Source organism: Ananas comosus, linkage group 20 (genome assembly GCF_001540865.1).
Source record: "Ananas comosus cultivar F153 linkage group 20, ASM154086v1, whole genome shotgun sequence".
Classification (NCBI taxonomy): Eukaryota; Viridiplantae; Streptophyta; class Magnoliopsida; order Poales; family Bromeliaceae; genus Ananas; species Ananas comosus.
This window is the reverse complement of record NC_033640.1, coordinates 1,815,574-1,833,778: the sequence shown is the minus strand read 5'-3', so window position 1 is coordinate 1,833,778 and position 18,205 is coordinate 1,815,574. Positions and strand designations below refer to the sequence as shown.

General features: G+C 38.2%; 2 protein-coding genes across 2 annotated transcripts; one reads left to right on the top strand and one right to left on the bottom strand.

Annotated features, from left to right (window-relative positions):
- Positions 5,233–12,817, top strand: LOC109725422 (uncharacterized CRM domain-containing protein At3g25440, chloroplastic-like; the record flags this gene model as incomplete). The annotated part of the gene is given in 5 exon segments (XM_020254610.1): positions 5,233–5,344; positions 10,055–10,231; positions 10,576–10,894; positions 11,389–11,790; positions 12,354–12,817. Coding segments are annotated over 4 exon segments (1,233 nt in total). The 5' UTR covers positions 5,233–5,344; positions 10,055–10,121.
- LOC109726036 (GDSL esterase/lipase At1g71250-like) lies at positions 14,135–18,184 on the bottom strand. Its single transcript, XM_020255466.1, has 6 exons — positions 18,147–18,184; positions 17,729–17,820; positions 16,724–16,851; positions 15,909–16,154; positions 14,911–15,166; positions 14,135–14,355 (listed from the first exon to the last, which is right to left on the bottom strand). The coding sequence occupies exons 1-6, from the start codon at positions 18,182–18,184 to the stop codon at positions 14,135–14,137; spliced, it is 981 nt and encodes a 326-aa protein (XP_020111055.1).

Sequence of the window (18,205 nt, the reverse complement as noted above, 5' to 3'; positions counted from 1 at the left end):
AAAAGCTCGAAGTCCACATCAAACACTCGAACCTCGCAATTTGCACAGGTCCAGTGCGTTACATTGGATATTTTTTCTTAGTTTTTAAAAATGCCGAGTACTTCATTCCTATATCGGATGCATATAGGGGGCGTATCGGTATCCAATATATGTCTGATACAGGAACGGCATGAAATTTGAAGTATCCGTGCTTCATAGGTGAATTTTTATTTTACCCCAAGATAGAAGGTTTTAGAGAAAACATAATGTATCTCAACGCTTTATTTTAGATATCCATACAGTTCTTTGTAAAAATAATTATTCAATGTGTCGAAAAACCCTCTCTTTTTTTTTCCATTACAATGTGTTGGCGGCCGAAAGTCCCGACCCTTGACCCGGTTAAGAATCCTCTTCGGGAAGAGCGTCGGGATGATGAGCGGCCGCGGATGGTGACCCTCGAAGTTTGCGCCCACGACGGATCAAGCGATTCGGCCGATGAGGGATCGAAATCAGCCGAGTTCGAAGACCTCCACAGTAAATTTGCTTTGGCGGGATGAGCCGAATAAGGAGAGGGAAGCCTAGAATTCGACTGAGGGATGAGCCGAATGACTAAACAACTCGAGATCTGATCGGCAAGAAGAGCCGAAAATGACTTTCTATTGAATAGAACAGGGGAGTGATGCCCGTAGGGCAGACAGACTCCGAGTACAAGAACATGGGAGTGATACCCGTAGGGCAGACAGACTCCGAGTATGCTAAGTTATGAGAACTACTCCTATGAAAAAGCGGTAAATGCAAGAAAGAAAGACGCAAGAAAATAAAAGTGGTCTTTTGTGCGCAGAGGCGAAGACCCTTTTTCAGGGTGCTGTATCCCTATTTATAAAGTTGCCCTTGCGTTCAGTTATTGTCACTGCACGATCGGCCACTATCTCCGGATTTGGAGGACCACCTTCGGCCGATTGGAACTGCTCATAACCGCTTGCGGTTGTTACAACTTTTTGAACAGACACGGTTCATATCTTCTGGCGCGTCTTATATGCTCCCGGTCCACCGTTTTGACCTGGATCACGGATGTAGTCCCGGCTTGCCAGCTATCCGCGCCAAATTAGCCCAACACAATGTTTTTACATGGTTTCCAAACAGCATAAATTATGGAAATCAGGTTGGGATTGGGAGCAAAAAAAAGCAGCACAAAAATACCGAATGGGGTTTGAGCTCTCGCCTTTTTTGATGTTAGTTTTTTGCTCTCGATTCCGCCCCAATGTATCGCTGCATAATTTGCAAGAAAAAGATTTCAATTCATGTTGTTTTTACATGCTCTAGTTAATACAATTTCAAATGATTCAAAAGCATTTGGTGGGTTTGTTTGAGGCCGAATTTGGTCTTAGTTACAACATATGCATAGTCTTTTTTTTTAAAAAAAAAAAACCTTCTTAAAATGAACATACTAGTTTTCTCACTATTCAATGCAACTCTAAATTAGTTTAAACACAAAAATTCATATCTAATTTAATTAAATTGAATACCAATAAAATTCAAAATCAGTTGGATTATGTTCATATTAGATTCAATCACATATCATTCCAATTCCCGACCAACGATTTCAACCCCAAATGGAACTCACTCAAATTCATTCAAATTGCGAATCAAATCCAAATTAAAATTTTGATTCTAAGCCAAGTAACTAAAGTTCCAACACGACATTCAAAATCGGAGGCTACTTACGAACCCTAATTGTTGGAATTTGGGCGAAATTGAGAGCAAAAGGTAGGTAAATTGGAATGATTTCGCAATGAAATTCAATTCAACTCCAAATTAGTTCAAACGCAACAATCCATAACTAATTATTAAATTAAAATGAATACTTCTGAATTCAAAACCATTTTGAATTCCATTCGTATTTGATTCAACCATACATCATTCCAAGTTCCAACTAACACATTTTTCACTCAAATTCATTCGAATTGCGAAGCAAATCCAAATTAAATTTCGATTCCAAACCAAGTGACTAAAGTTCCAACACGAAATTGAAGCGGAGGCTAGTTACAAACCCTAATTGTTGGAATTTGATGTGAAATAAAAAAAAAAAAAAACGCCATAGGAAAGAGGATCGAGCGAAAACCCTAGATTTGGGTGGGTAGGGTTAGGGAGGGGGAATGATCGAACCTTTGGGTTGCTCCGTCGCCATGGACGCGACCTTCGCCGTGGCCCTCGATGCGCCCCAAAAAGCCCTAAAAATAGGTTATGAGAAGGAGGAAGAAACAATATTCAACGGTCAACACAAAGGGCGATACACACAACTCCACCTTAGAGTGCTACATAGGGATATGTAATATCTGTCTTTGTCAGAGAGAAAATTGCAAATATGCTAGATTTATGTGGTAAACTTACGGATAATAACTAAATTATCTGACATTTGGAAAATAATCCTTACCTTTTTTATTTTGGAACGAACTTCTTAGGTAAAATTTATGGATAAACCCCCTCAATTATGCTCCGTTCTGAAAAGATTCCTCAACTTAAAAAGTAGTGTCATTTCATGCAATGCGTATAGTTGAGGGGCTTTCCATACAATTCTTCTCCAAATTAAAATTCTATAAATATCAAATAAGAATTCGTATATGCGCTTCTGAAAACAAATAAAAAAAAGAAAAAATTTTAGCCCTTCGTTCCTCTCGGCGCCGCTCTCCCCAAACTCCATTCCCTCCTCCTTCATCTTCGACGATTTCTCCTTTGGGTTAGGGTTCAGATTCAACGCTTATATTTTAATTTTTTTTGAAATTTTTTCACGATTTAGTTGTATAAGGAAGTGCTTCTTTTGGGTGGTTTTCGAAATGGGTTCTGCTTTTGCTGTTGATTTTTGCTGCATCAGGAAGCGGAAATTAGCTTTGGAGCCGTAAAAGAAGCAGCTTTGGTGAAAAGCTTCTGCTTTTGCTTCAGAAGGAAACTGTTTAGCAAACCGAAACTCTGTTCGGGAAGAAGCTTAGGGTTAGGGATTATTGCGTTTTACTTGTGATGTGAAATGGATATTGTTTGCTGTAATATAGGGTAGTGCGCAGGAAAGGTGTTTGTTGAAATGCCGAAGAGAAAAAAAGTGCTTTTTTTTTTTGGGTTTAAAATTTTGACTACTTGAATCGTTTTGTTAGTGTAGCTTGTGGAAAATAGGATTTATTTTGCCGTTTACAATCACTCAACCAAAAACTTTTACACTATTAAATAGGACCATCTAAATGCATTTGCGGCTTTTGGATTAATAAACTGTCCCTTTCATCATAATAAAGGAAAAAAAAGCAAAAAAAAAGGACAACAGTCTCCTGCGGAATTTATAAGTAGAAGTTTTAAATTAAAGCTTCTGCTTTTGATGTTCAAAAATTCATTTTAGCTTCTTATTGCAGCCAGAGGCATATTTTTGCTTTTGGTTTGCAAAGCCATTCTTCTCCCATACTCGAAGCTTGGACAAACAAGCACCCAGGGCTTGTTTGGCTCTACTGTAGGGTGTATTGCTGTCCGATGAAGTGTTGTTTGGATAGTCCTTTTAGAAGAAGCATTGTACTAAAAATCCCTTCAATAGATTGTCTCTGCAGTAGAAGTAGAAGCACCAAATTCGAGCTTCTAGCTTTGGGCCTCAGAATCTCATTTATCATTCCCGCTACAGCATAAGCACCAAATTTTTCCTGTTTGCCAAATGCTCTATTAAAAGTGACTATTGTTGAGAGTAGAAGTAGAAGCGGGACCAAATAATCACTTAATACCCAAGTTTGATTATTGTTGCGTTTTCTTTTCAAAATCTATGCATTTTTTTATCAATCTTCTTCTTGGATTTCATCGCTATCTCTTGTAACATGTGTGTTAAACTAATTTATATTCAAATAATTTTTCAGGAAAAATGATGAATAACTGAACTAGCTGTTGATTGACTCCACCTCCTCATGCATTTAGTAATAAGCAATGGCATGCTGTTTCCTCTTTCTTTGAAGGCTGCAAAGGCCGCCTTCTTTATCTCTTCATAATTTGTTGTTTTCTAGAGCATTTGCTGCCCCTCTCCCTCCATCGTTAAGGTCATCACTTTTTCTTTTTGATTCTCGTAGCTTCCCTAATTTGTTCGGTGGAGGTTGTCCTCAAATCTTTTCTCCTAGTTTCGGTTAAATTCCTTTACCAAATTATACAAAACTAACAATGTAATCGTCGTTTACCTACCATATAACTTTTTGATTTGTGTGGATACTTCGATCCTATTTAACCCATAAATTTAATGAAAATGTTATGATTGTAAACATTAGACATTTTCTTGTGACAATGAAAAGGTTGGGGGCCAAACTGAAACTAAAGAGTTTGGGGGAACCCTAATGCAATTCACCCTCAGTTCGTTCCTCATCATCTCTCGTCGCGTTTTGCAGCAGGTATTCTCTTGTTCCATGTAACAAAAGTTCACACTCATTTCACCCATCTGGGAATTTATGGAATATAAGGAATGTTAGCTATGGATCAGTGAACCTCGTCCTTAATGACGGGATGCCAAATTCGAGACCCATGAGATAGAGCCTTCGAAAAAGAGGAAATGGCTCACGAAGAAGCGACTTCCTTCTAATATAATTTTTGTCTTTATTTTTTTTCTTCTTCCTTCTTCTACAATTTTTTTTGTCGTGCCTCTCCGCAAACGGCCATAGCGCTGGCGACGACGCCGCTAAAGACCCCCCACTCCGAGGCTGCGACGACGCAGCGACCTCCGCGGGGCCGATGTTGGCGGAGAGGCGTCGCCGTCGGAGGCGGTGGAGGAGGGTCGGAGATGGGAAAAAAAAGAAATCGCAGCGCGGCCGGCGGGGTCGGAGGCGAGAAAGGCGTACGCGGACGAGGGTAAGAATGCGCTCAACAAAACCGAAGCGGACCGTCTCCGCCTCCGCCTTCGCCTCCGCCGCTCTCTGGGAAGAGAAAGAAAAAAAGAACGAGAGAAAAAAAAAAGGGGGAGAGAAAAAGGTATAAGGATATTTAAATATGCAAAATTATAAAAGGTGATCCATTTTTGCAAAAGTGTAAAATTAGTGAATTTTTTATGCAAATTGACCTTAAAAAAAACAAAAACAAAAAAATTAAAAATTATAACCCCTAGCCTAAAATTCCAAAAAAATTAATTCCAACCCTAAAATTCTCGAACCCGAAGCCGCAAAACGCTCGGAGCCTCTCCCTCTCTCTCTCTCTCTCAGATCTCTTCTTCATCCCCTTCCCCTCTCTCTCTCTCTCTCTCCCCCCTCTCTCTCTCTCTCTCTTTGTGTGCTCGATCTCCGAGGATCCATGGCAGATCAGCTCACCGACGACCAGATCTCCGAGTTCAAGGAGGCCTTCAGCTTGTTCGACAAGGACGGCGATGGTCAGATCCCGATCCCTCTCCCCCCTTCCTCTTTTCCCTTTCCCTTTCCATTCCCAGATCATTTCCCCCTTTTCCAGATCCGTGAGATCCTCTTTTGCGATTCGATTTGATGCGATATGTTTTGTTACTTGTATTAGCCATGATCTATTCTATTTATTGGTAGTTGTTAGGTAAAAGTGCATGGATGGAGACCCCCTCAACTATGGTCCATTTTGAAATAGGCCTCTGAACTTCTCTTTTTTGTGGATCAAAAATTTTATTAAAATTGATAGCTCCATTAGTTTTTGATCACTAGTTATTAATGGAATGCGCACTTCGGATAAAAAAACGTAGTTGGAAACGTGAAATGTGGCGAAATCGTTGATTTATTTATTTAACCAAATTCGTCAATTGAAATCAAAACGAATGAAAGTTGAGAGGATGCAAATGGAAACAAAAAGTAAAAAAAAATTAAAATTGAGGGTTGAGGCCTGAAGAGGGTTTATGTACATTTTCACTTGATTTTTAAATTTGTTTGTTAAATCTTTTGGGTCAAATTAATCTGAAGTGTTGTGTCTGTGGCCATGATAATTCTGCGAGTGCTCGTGACATTAATGTGGCTTGCGATCGGATTTAAGGCTTGAACATGTGGTGTTTGTTTACGGTACGATAGAAAGAATACTTTGTGTTTGTGTCACTTTAGTAATTCCTGGTCATATCCAGGTTGTAGTTGTTGTGTAGGTTCTTCTTGCTTATCCACTTGATGTGACAAGCTCATGTCGTGTTTATTCTAGCACGAACTAATTTGAGCTCATAATAAGAATTTTTTTGAACTTACTTTAATACTAGGGCTAGGGCTAGGGTTTATGCATGAAAACCCTAGCTGCCCGTATATACACTATGGACAAAATGCAGAAAACGCCTTCAAAGTTAAATATATATTACCCAGGCCTTGACAGCACATGCACTTTGCATGCCCGCACCTCAATGTTCGAAACCACGCAAAACAGTACATAAAATACCAGACCTTTCGCAGATTTTTCCGTTTTTGCCAATTTGACCCCTCAGCGAACATTTTCTAATTCTCGGAGATCCGTCCGTTGGATTTCCGAACGGATCACGCCAGAACATTCAGCATGACTGGGGCATCGAATCTAGCATCTTGTTGTGTCCGATTTGGTCTCCGATACGCGACGGAACCTACCCTCTTTGTTTCCACCAATAAACCACATACATTAATATATGTGAAATCAATCAAACCCCTTTTTCTCGACAATCGTGCATCAGAACCCAATTCTGTCAGTGCCATTGGGTCCAGAATAGTCGAGCTGTTCGAAACGAGCTATTGGAGGCCTATGTTCGAAGTCCAATACGCACCAGAACCCTTCTGTACTCACTGGCTCATCCGAAAAGCCGGAGTTACTATTCACTTTAAGTCATCGGTCCTGGTCGCGTAACTTCTCCATTCTAGCTCATTTTCTCCTGAAACTTGACAAGTGCTTATGTAATTAAATTACACACAGAAACATCGTCAACAGAGAGTTTAACTGTACTGCCAAAATCTCAGTCCTTACATTATCTCCCCCTTAAAAGAAGTTTCGTCCCCGAAACTTGACCACGTACCCACCGTAAACGAATTCAGACATTACTCTGCCACTGCGGTATCGCCTTGAGTACTGGTCAGTTACAATATGCTTGAATCTAAACGGATCAACCTCTCGAAGAAATGACGAATTGAAGAGAGAATGACATTTTTCGCACTCGTTTCCTTATTTACAATGGGTCAGGACGTGGGCAGTCTTGAAAAGTTTCGAGTTCCCGTCATTTTAGACCAAAAAAGAATCCGACCATATCCCCTATATCCTCCCGTATCCCTCCCGTATCCGAGCTATATCCAATATTTTTTTTTATCTGTACTTCATTCCCATATCGGACACATATCGGGCGCGTATCGGTATCCAATATGTGTCTGATACAGAAATGGCATGAAATTTGAAGTATCTGTGCTTCATAGGTGAATTTTTATTTTACCCCAAAATAGAAGGTTTTAGAGAAAACATAGTGTATCTCAACGTTTTATTTTAGATATCCATGCAGTTCTTTGTTAAAAAAATTGTTCACAGTGTTGAAAAACCCTCTTTTTTTTTCCATTACAATGTTTTTACGTGGTTCCCAAACAGCATAAATTATGCAGATCAGGTTGGGATTGAGAGCAAATGAAACAGCACAAAAATACTGATTGGGATTTGAGCTCTCGCCTTTTTGATGTTGTTAATTACAACATATGCATAGCCTTTTTTTTTTTAAAAAAAAACCCTTCTTAAAATGGACATACTAGTTTTCTCACTATTCAATGCAACTCCAAATTAGTTTAAACACAAAAATTCATATCTAATTTAATTAAATTGAATACCAATAAATTCAAAATCAGTTGAATTATGTTGATATTAGATTCAATCACATATCATTCCAATTTCCGACCAACGATTTCAACCCCAAATCGAACTCACTCAAATTCAATCGAATTGCGAATCAAATCCAAATTAAAATCCAACACGACATTCAAATCGGAGGCCACTTACGAACCCTAATTGTTGGAATTTGGGCGAAATTGAGAGCAAAAAGTAGGTAAATTGGAACGATTTCGCAGTGGAATTCAATTCAACTCCAAATTAGTTCAAACGCAACAATCCATATCTAATTATATTACAATGAATACTTCTGAATTCAAAACCAATTTGAATTCCATTCGTATTTGATTCAACCACATATCATTCCAAGTTCCAACTAACACATTTTTCACTCAAATTCATTCGAATTGCGAATCAAATCCAAATTAAATTTCGATTCCAAACCAAGTGGCTAAAGTTCCAACACGAAATTGAAGCGGAGGCTAGTTACAAACCCTAATTGTTGGAATTTGATGCGAAATAAAAAAAAAGGCCATAGGAAAGAGGATCGAGCGAAAACCCTAGATTTGGGTGGGTGGGGTTAGGGAGGGGGAATGATCGAACCTTTGGGTTGCTCCGTCGCCATGGACGCGACCTTCGCCGTGGCCCTCGACGCGCCCCAAAAAGCCCTAAAAATAGGTTACGAGGAGGAAGAAGCAATAGTGAACGGTCAACACAAAGGGCGATACACACAACTCCACCTTAGAGTGCTATATAGAGATATATAATATCTGTATTTGTTAGGGAGAAAATTGCAAATATACCAGATTTATGTGGTAAATTTACGGATAACCCCTAAATTATATGATATTTGGAAAATAATCCTTACCTTTTTTATTTCGGAACAAACTTCTTAGGTAAAATTTATGGATAAACCCCCTCAATTATGCTCCGTTCTGAAAAGATTTCTCAACTTAAAAAGTAGTGTCATTTCATGCAATGCGTATAGTTGAGGGGCTTTCCATACAATTTTTCTCCAAATTAAAATTCTATAAATATCAAATAAGAATTCGTATATACGCTTCTGAAAACAAAAAAAAAAGAGAAAATTTTAGCCCTTCGTTCCTCTCGGCGCCGCTCTCCCCAAACCCTCGTCCGGAGTGCAACTTTAATCTCTCCATTCCCTCCCCCTTCATCTCCGACGATCTCTCCTTTGGATTAGGGTTCGGATTCAACGCTTATATTTTAAATTTTTTTGGAATTTTTTCACGATTTAGTTGCATAAGGAAGTGCTTCTTTTGGGTGGTTTTCGAAATGGGTTCTGCTTTTGCTGTTGATTTTTGCTGCATCAGGAAGCGGAAATTAGCTTTGGAGCCATAAAAGAAGCAGCTTTGGTGAAAAGCTTCTGCTTTTGCTTCAGATGGAAGCTGTTTAGCGAACCGAAACTCTGTTCAGGCAGAAGCTTAGGGTTAGGGATTATTGTGTTTTACTTGTGACGCGAAATGGATGTTGCTTGCTGTAATATAGGGTAGTGCGCAGGAAAGGTGTTTGTTGAGATGCCGAAGAGAAAAAGTGTTTTTTTTTTTTGTTTTAAAATTTTGACTACTTGAATCGTTTTGTTAGTGTAGCTTGTGGAAAATAGGATTTATTTTGCCGTTTGGATTAATAAATAGGACCATCTAAATGCATTTGCGGCTTTTGGATTAATAAACTGTCCCTCTCATCATAATAAGGGGAAAAAAATAAAAAAAAAGAGAAAAATCAACAATCTCCTCCGGAATTTCGAAGTAGGAGTTTCAAATTACAGTTTTTACTTTTGATTTTTCAAAATTCATTTTAGCTTCTTACTACAGCTAGAAGCTTGTATTTGCTTTTGGTTCGCAAAGCCATTCTTATCCCATACTAGAAGCTTGGACAAACAAGCACCAAGGGCTTGTTTGGCTCTACTGTAGGGTGTATTGTTGTCCGATGAACTGTTGTTTGGATAGTGCTTTTAGAAGAAGCATTGTACTAAAAATCCCTTCAATAAAAGATTGTCTCTGCTGCAGAAGTAGAAGCACCAAATTCGAGCTTTTGGCTTTGGGCTTCAGAATCTCATTTATCATTCCCGCTGCAGCATAAGCACAAGATTTTTCCTGTTTGCCAAATGCTCTATTAAAAGTGACTATTGTTGAGAGTAGAAGTAGAAGCGGAACCAAATAGCCACTTATTACCCAAGTTTGATTATCGTTGCTTTTCCTTTTCAAAATCTATGCATTTTTCACCAATCTTCTTCTTGGATTTCATCGCTATCTCTTGTAACACGTGTGTTAAACTAATTTGTATTCAAATGATTTTTCAGGAAAAATGGTGAACAACTGAACTAGATGTTGATTGACTCCACCTCCTCATGCATTTAGTAATAAGCAATGGCACGCTCTTTCCTCTTTCTTCGAAGGCTGCAAAGGCCGCCTTCTTTATCTCTTCATAATTTGTTGTTTTCTAGGGCATTTGCTGCCCCTCTCCCTCCGTCGTCAAGGTCATCACTTTTTCTTTTTGATTCTCGTAGCTTCTCTAAGTTGTTCGGTGGAGGGTGTCCTCAATCTTTTCTCCTAGTTTCGGTTAGATTCCTTTTCCAAATTATACAGAACTAACAATGCAATCGTCATATACCTACTATGTAACTTTTTGATTTGTGTGGATACTTTGATCCTATTTAACCCATAAATTTAATGAAAATGTTATGATTGTAAACATTAGACATTTTCTTGTGACAATGAAAAGGTTGGGGACCAAATTGAAACCTTCTAAAAAGTTTGGGGAACCCTAATGCAATTCACCCTCAGTTCGTTCCTGATCATCTCTCTTCGCGTTTTGAAGCAGGTATTCTCTTGTTCCATGTAACAAAATTTCACACTCATTTCACCCATCTGGGAATTTATGGAATATAAGGAATGTTAGCTATGGATCAGTGAACCTCGTCCTTAATGACGGGATGCCAAAATTCGAGACCCATGAGATAGAGCCTTCGAAAAAGAGGAAATGGCTCACGAAGAAGCGACTTAAGCTCAAAAGGAAACGGGAGAAGAGGAAAAGGAAGGACGCAAACAAAAAAGATCCACGACGAATACGGCCGAAAGGGTTGAAGAAAAAGCAAAAATTTCCCACTGCCGAGGCTCGGATCAAGTATAAGATTGAGAAGGTATCTAATTTACCCTTTTGTGTTGCTACTCTCTTTGGTTTTAGATTTTATTTATTAATTTATTTTGGAAGTTGTTAAGTGTTAACTTATACATTCATTTGAAATAACCATCCATTTATTTGAAGAAACCATCCCAGTAGGATGCTTGGTTTGGCAGACCCTATGTGATCGTTCATTCAAAAAGAGTAGGAATGGATTTTCCATTTGCTTATCCAGTCTAATCTCAGACAAAGTCAGTTAGTGTAGGACTGTAGGCGGTGTAAGATAGTTAGGAAGTCTTTCTATTTTACTGTGATATATGAATGATATTATTTATAAATATATATGTTTAGCTATCGACAAGCCCCTCTTTTTTTTTTTTCAGTTTACACTAGGGAAATTTTGTGTCATCATGTCCTGTAACTTATTATAGATACTAGGAAAATTTTGTATCATCATGTCCTGTAACTTATTATAGATAGGAATTTTAATTTAGTCGATCATTTTCAATGCAGGCCAAACTAAAGGAAGCTATGCTTGTCGAAAAGCTAAAGAAATATGAAGTCCCGGAAGTTCAAGGCCCGATGGTTAAACCTGAAGAACTGACGGGTGAGGAACGATTTTACGTAAAGAAGATGGCTCAGAGAAAATCTAACTATGTTCCCATTGGACGGCGAGGCATATTTGGAGGAGTAATACTCAACATGCACTTGCATTGGAAAAAGCATGAAACTGTTAAGGTTATCTGCAAGCCTTGTAAACCAGGCCAAGTTCATGAATATGCTAGAGAATTAGAAAGGCTTAGTGGTGGGGTAGCTATTCAGGTTATTGGGAATGACACGATTGTTTTCTATCGTGGAAAGAACTATGTTCAGCCTGAGGTTATGTCACCGATTGATACACTATCGAAGAAAAAGGTACTTGCAATTTGAGTTTTTTTTTTTTTAGTTTTTTTCTTTTAGTTTTTTAGTTTTTTTTTTAATAATTTGCTTCTTTGATTGCACAACTTTTCAACTACACAATTTAACTACTTGGGAAGCAGAAGCCAAGCATTTGAAAAACAAGGAATTTAGAGATTTTGGCTTGAGTTATATATTGAAATGAGCTTCTAGGATGCAAAAGGAAAAGCTCCACTTGAAGCTTGTGCTGCAGCATTCTGCTGTTAGGAGTGCTTGTTTGGCTTGGTTTCTTGAGCACCTCATCTGCTCGAGAAGCATATGCCGAGTGTTTCAGAAACACAAATATTTAGGCTTGTGAGTTGGCACAAAAGCAAAATGAGCTCTGTGCACCAAAAACGGAAGCTCTAGTTTGGGGCCTCTTTTTCTATTTTCATACTGGAGCTGTTGGGAGCCAAACAAGTCTGCTTACACAGCACTTCTGCATAAGCAGAACAAGTTCTTAAGAAGAAAGCTGCTAGGGCTCCAAGCAGCTCTACTGAAACATCTTTCAAGCAGCTAAATTTTAACAATTTTGTTCTTAGGCACTTGAGAAATCAAAATATGAGCAGTCGCTTGAGACAGTTAGGCGGTTCATCGCGATATCTGAGAAGGAACTCGAGCTTTACTACCGACATGTGGCACTTTACGGCGACCCACAGACAAGGAACGCTGATTTAGTTTATGGTGATGATCAGAAAAACCCCTTTAGCATGGGAACAGAGGAATTAATTTTTTCCAAGGAAGAAAGAGTTTGTTCTTCTGATCATTGTGATGTATCAGAAGATTTTTCTGGCATGGAAGTTGACTCAGATTATGAATTTGATTCCAACGAAAGGGAGTTCACTGAAGATGAAACTGATTCTGATGTGGAAGAAGAATCTAATTGTCAGGTGGATTTAGAGGATGGAGAAGAGGAATTTGAAGTGCCAAAATATCCAGCCTGATGATATTCTGATTTATCAAGTCAAAAGAGTGGACTTTCAAGCTATATTTTCTGCATGCCAAGGTGCGCCTAGTTTTGATTTATTTGGTAATAAAATAGCAAAATTCTGCTTTATGTGAATAGCTGTAAACTGATTGTTTAATTGTTCCTTTGATGATTTTGTTTCTTTTCTGAGGTTTTACTTAGAGTTATTCCTGTGTAAGTTAGAAAGAGTTATTTTCTGTGTAGATGGGCCTAACAAAACAATATAGGCTACAAAGTTCAAGTTCACTAATATGTAGATGTTATCAGGGGAAAAAAAAAAGGTTGTTAATACGTACTAGATCACTCCTTTTAAATCTACTTTTGATTCCCTGTTTGATATGGTTCCTGCCTGTTTTGTAATCCTCACAAGCAATGATTTAAGTGCCGTGGCACGGGGTCGTGCCGGAAACTTGCCGGCACGATATGGCACGGTGTGTGCCGAGCCGTGCCGATGCGTGCCGGTCAAAAAAATTCTTATGTGCCGATACATAATAGTATGAAATATTTATTTTCTTTAGCAACAAAATATCCTAACTATTTATTATGTCTTTTTATCACATCTTTTGAACTTTATTGAGAAAATTATTTACTAATTTAAAGAATAGAGGGTTTTGAGCTGTGCCATTGGCACGAGGTCTGTATCGTACCGGTATCTTGTTGGCACGGTACGGCACAGTGGATACGGCCCGTGCCGACGGGCATTTAAAACCTTTCTCACCAGTATAGGTTAGTTGTATATAAAATGGGGCTATAAATGAACTCAAGTTTTCGATAAACAAACATCTAAGCACACTTGTTCTTAGATGAAACTCATTGTTGTTGGCAAAAATCCATTACTGGGTATGGCTCGATTCTTAGGTATTCTCTTCTACTATATTTTGGGGAACGACCTTGTTTTTATTATGAGGTCCTCTTCACTAGCATGCTGCTTGAAGTAACCTAACATAAAAAAGGCTAGTAAACTCTTTTATTGCTGGCAAACTGCCCCTACTGTTTGTAAACTTAAATCTTAAATACTATCTCCTTTTAACGTGCTAGGTGTGCTCTGGTTTTGGAACCTCACAAAATTGATAATCTTTTGTTTTTTTTTGGCTCTGTCCGAGATCAACCCCATACGAATTAAACGCGTGCTAGATTTTGTTTCTGATGATCTTTTTGAGCAAGAGAAGTTGCACTTTTATAAGGTTCCAACCATGCTTCTGCAAAGTCTACCACACTTACATATGTAGAGGGCACTCAGATATTGTTACCTGAAAAAGAGGGATAAAAAAGGGAGAAAGAGATAACATGCAGATGTTAATTGATCCATCATCATATTTGTGGGATTGATGTACTCTTATACAAGTTGCTTGTAATCTATAGTTGAGCCAGTTGCTGCACATTGATGGGGTAGACATCATTTTGAGGCCCAGTATATGCCTTTTGTGCGAGGATCACGTTCACGGCTTGTGTTGTGTGGAACGCGTCCCAAAATACATGCTGATTCCGATTAGTACAAGGCACAGCAAAGGGAAGGCATGTTACCTGTCCTTGGTTCCTCCCTAGTCCACAACAACCCCGATCAACAACTGTGAAACCTAAAAAAAGAAAAAGAGAAAAAACAAAATTAAAAATAGAAAGAATGAAACAAAGCTTGATTATAATATCATTGAATTTGCATACTTTCTTAGGAAAGGAGGGTTAATAGTTTTCCTATCTGAAGTGAATAACTCAAGAAACGAATCGAATCAAATGGATTAAAGCCATCTGGAAACTAAAAAATCCCACTATTTTAGAGAAATAATGCAGTTCTTTTATAGGTTTTCGGATAATATACTTCCCATCTGCCTTGTGACATGGTACTGGTTGCCTTTTATTTTCTTTCCCTTTTTGGGTATTTTTAAATAAAAATGGGAGGTGAATGCAATGTTATAATTTTATGAATTTAATTGATTGATTTTGATGAGAATAAAACTTATGCTACTAGATCGATATGTTAGAAGAATGAATAAAATAAGTTAATTTTGATGAGAATAAAACTTACGCCGTAGATCAATATGTTCAAAGAATAAATTGGATACAGTATTGTAAAAGTCGATTAATTGGCTGCCTCTTTGTACTGGTTAAACTTAAAATTTGGGTTGTGGGCAAACCGTAAGTGGCGGGATTGTTGAGAATGTCTCCCACAGCACCATATGTGTTGCCATAAACAAAGATTGCTCCTGGATGGTTGGTGTTCAACTGCTGGACCAGTGATCTCACGCCCCTATTGAAGAAACCGACCATCTGATTCACCTGATCGACGCACCGATCGGCTGGGGCTAGACCTGACGCCCTCTGGCTTGGGATGCACCCTAGCGGCCCCACCCCTGCGAGCAGGAATTTTTGCAGCCCCATGCTGTATAACGCCTGTGAGAATGAACAATTCGAAGAGCTTATCTCAAATTGAAAAAGAAAATAGAATTATAGTGCAGCGACCTGATGAAAATAAGAAATATAAGGAAGCTTATCTCAAATTGAAAAAAAAAGAAGAAATTTGAGGAAGCATAAGAGTCTCGATACAAAGAGAGCATGAAGGAGACCACATGGAGTGAACGAGCCAATAGAAGTGTTATAGAAAAAGAGATACTGATACGAAACAGTTTATCCTAGGAAGTTAAACTGGATCATAAGCACAGCTATAAAAGAATGGTACTGAAGGACATGTCGCACAAAAGTTAGTCCTAATTAGAAATTTCTTGTTATAAATAATTGATTATATCAACTGTCGTCTTGATCAAGCCATTCAATCATAATTTGCTTGGGTTGCGTAGTTTAGATCCAACAATTATTGCTTGAAGCAACACATATTGTCTGAATTCATTCTAAGAATGTAAAAGAAGTTACCACTCATACGGCAAGTAAGAGAAATTATTAAAAATTCTGCACGATTGAAACTGAAGTAGCTACTTTACCAGAAAGAAAAAAAAATCATCTGGCTATTGCATAATATTCATTGCTTTTTTTTCCTTTTCTTCGGAGAAAAAAGGAGAGTAATACGGACTATTCATCACCTATCTCTAAGTGGAAATCGAAGGAAAAGATAATTGCAAAAGTAAAATCACAAGATTTAAAGTAAAATCATGAGATTTGTATTATTATTTTCGCTTACCAATATCTGCCTTGTGTAGTGATTGAGGAGGAGGTTTGCGTACTGCTCAGGAGTGTAGTTGTAACTGGATGTGTATAAAGAAGGCAATAGATAGTTGTTGATGTAGTCATTGCTACCCAAGGCCATGACCACGATAGACCTTGCGAGGTATTGGTTGTAGCTGTTACCGCCACGCAATAGGGCTCTGATTTCATTCAAGTTGCTTTGGACGTTCAACACTTGCTGATTCGAGCCAAATCTGTCTCCCTGGTATCATATTTCGACACTATAAGGAACCCTAAGGTGCATTTGGTCCGGGGTCAAGTTCTAAGCAGCGAGTAGAATTAAATTTGTAATGAGTCTCTTATTTTAGTGATATTGATAGTACTTATGAGGATAACCCCAATGATCATGAGAATATTTAATGGAGGGCTTAATTTCTGAGATTGCTTGGAAAAACAGTTTTCCTCGTAACCCTGAATTATTTACAGTAGGTTAACTCATAAAGAGCTCAGGTGAGACAAGAATTAGAAAAACGAGGAATGAAAAGGAAAAAAAAAAAGAAAAAGAAAGGGCAAAAGATAGTTATCACAATATCCGCAGCTGGTACTTATATATCTAAGATAGATGGTCTACTATAATCCAAGTAGATTTGTGCTGAATAGAACATCTCCGTGAGTATATGACCTAATTTTCTCCAATTTCTAGTGCCTTGTTTACGTATATACACATGCGAGCACGCGTGCACGTGAATGCATGCGCACGTGCTCATAATATTTTCATGTGTATTAGAAAGACTTTTTTAGGGCGAAAGAAAGAAGAGGAATAATGTATACAAGATATCTGCCAGTCTCATCCAGGATGCCTCCTGCTGCTGAAGCATAATTCACTCCACCAAGCAATCTTGTTCCATTAAGACCAGGGCTTGTATATGGTGGAAGATATGGAAGACCCAGTAAATCACCTGAAAGAGTGAAAAAGAGAAAAACCAATTTAATTATTTTCTATCCCATGAAGTGGTTGGTAAGATAATTAGGATTTCTGACTAGACGTAGCCTCTGGAAGTCATTTATTTCCGCTTCATATAGCCCTCCAAAGTTCGAGTTTGTGGTTGCATACTTTATATTTGTCTATGTAGAACGCAGCGGAAGTATTCGTTCGTACCTTTTTTGCGGAAGCGATTTGCGTTACAACGCGAAGAGCCCGGATCGTCGAGGTTGATTCACGTGTCCTTTGATCGTCCTTGATTAAATCTTCTCACGTTCCAAACTCGCGATGGATCGAACTACAAACGAGCACGATCACAAATCCACCGTTCAAGTCCCTCTTAGAATAATAGGTTGATGGAGGATGAGGTGTCTCTCTTTCGTTTTCTTATTCTCTTTTCTTTTTCCGTTCTTGTTCATTTTTTGTTATGTGGGATCGCCCGCATATTTATAAGGGATTTCAAAATCCTAATAGCGTTAGAGATAAGGTCAAATCGGTTATTAATTGTTATCCTAATATGACTAGGATTTATCTCTAACTAACTTTTCAATTTGAAAGCGAGATTAATTCTAATCCAATTAGATAACATAACAACCGTCGGATCGAACCCGCTTATGGGCGTACCCGATTCGATTTAACCGAATGCCAACAGTCTACAATTGTGTGAATGCCAATCTACTCTTCTTTTCTTTAGAATCACATTGTAAACAAATAAAACAAACGTTGTGAGACTAATTCTTTTATCAATTACTTAAAATGTCTATCAGTGAAAGTAAAAAATCCAATTTACAGAGTCATTTATCAGTTTTAAAGCATATGTTGTGGTAAGATTAGAATGTAGATTTCGAACTTACATAATACATCGATAACAGTTTTTCCATTGCAGAACCTCCCAGTGGGGCCTCGGGGTTTGCGCTCTTGGGTAGAAAGGCCAGGAGCTATCCTCCTAAGATCAGGTAGTGGCAGACGTCGGGAGGAGTTATTTTCGGTCCAATGGACCAAAATTGGACCAAACAATTTTGGTCCATTGGACCAAAAACTCATCTTCTTTTAAAAAATTAACAATAATAATTTACAAATTTTTTATAAAAAATTTAAAAATTGCTATTTTATAATTATTTTTATAAATTTTAATTTTTTTATTAAAATATTAATTTAAATAGAATAATTTATTATTTTATTTTTTAAAATTTACATATTTATAAAAAATTTAAAAATAAAATAATTTAAGGGGCCATCCTGGGGCACGGCCTAGCCCGGCATGGCCCATGCCTTTCGGGCCGGAGGGTTGTTAGCTCCGGCACCGGCATAGTCCGGCTCGGATTTGAAGG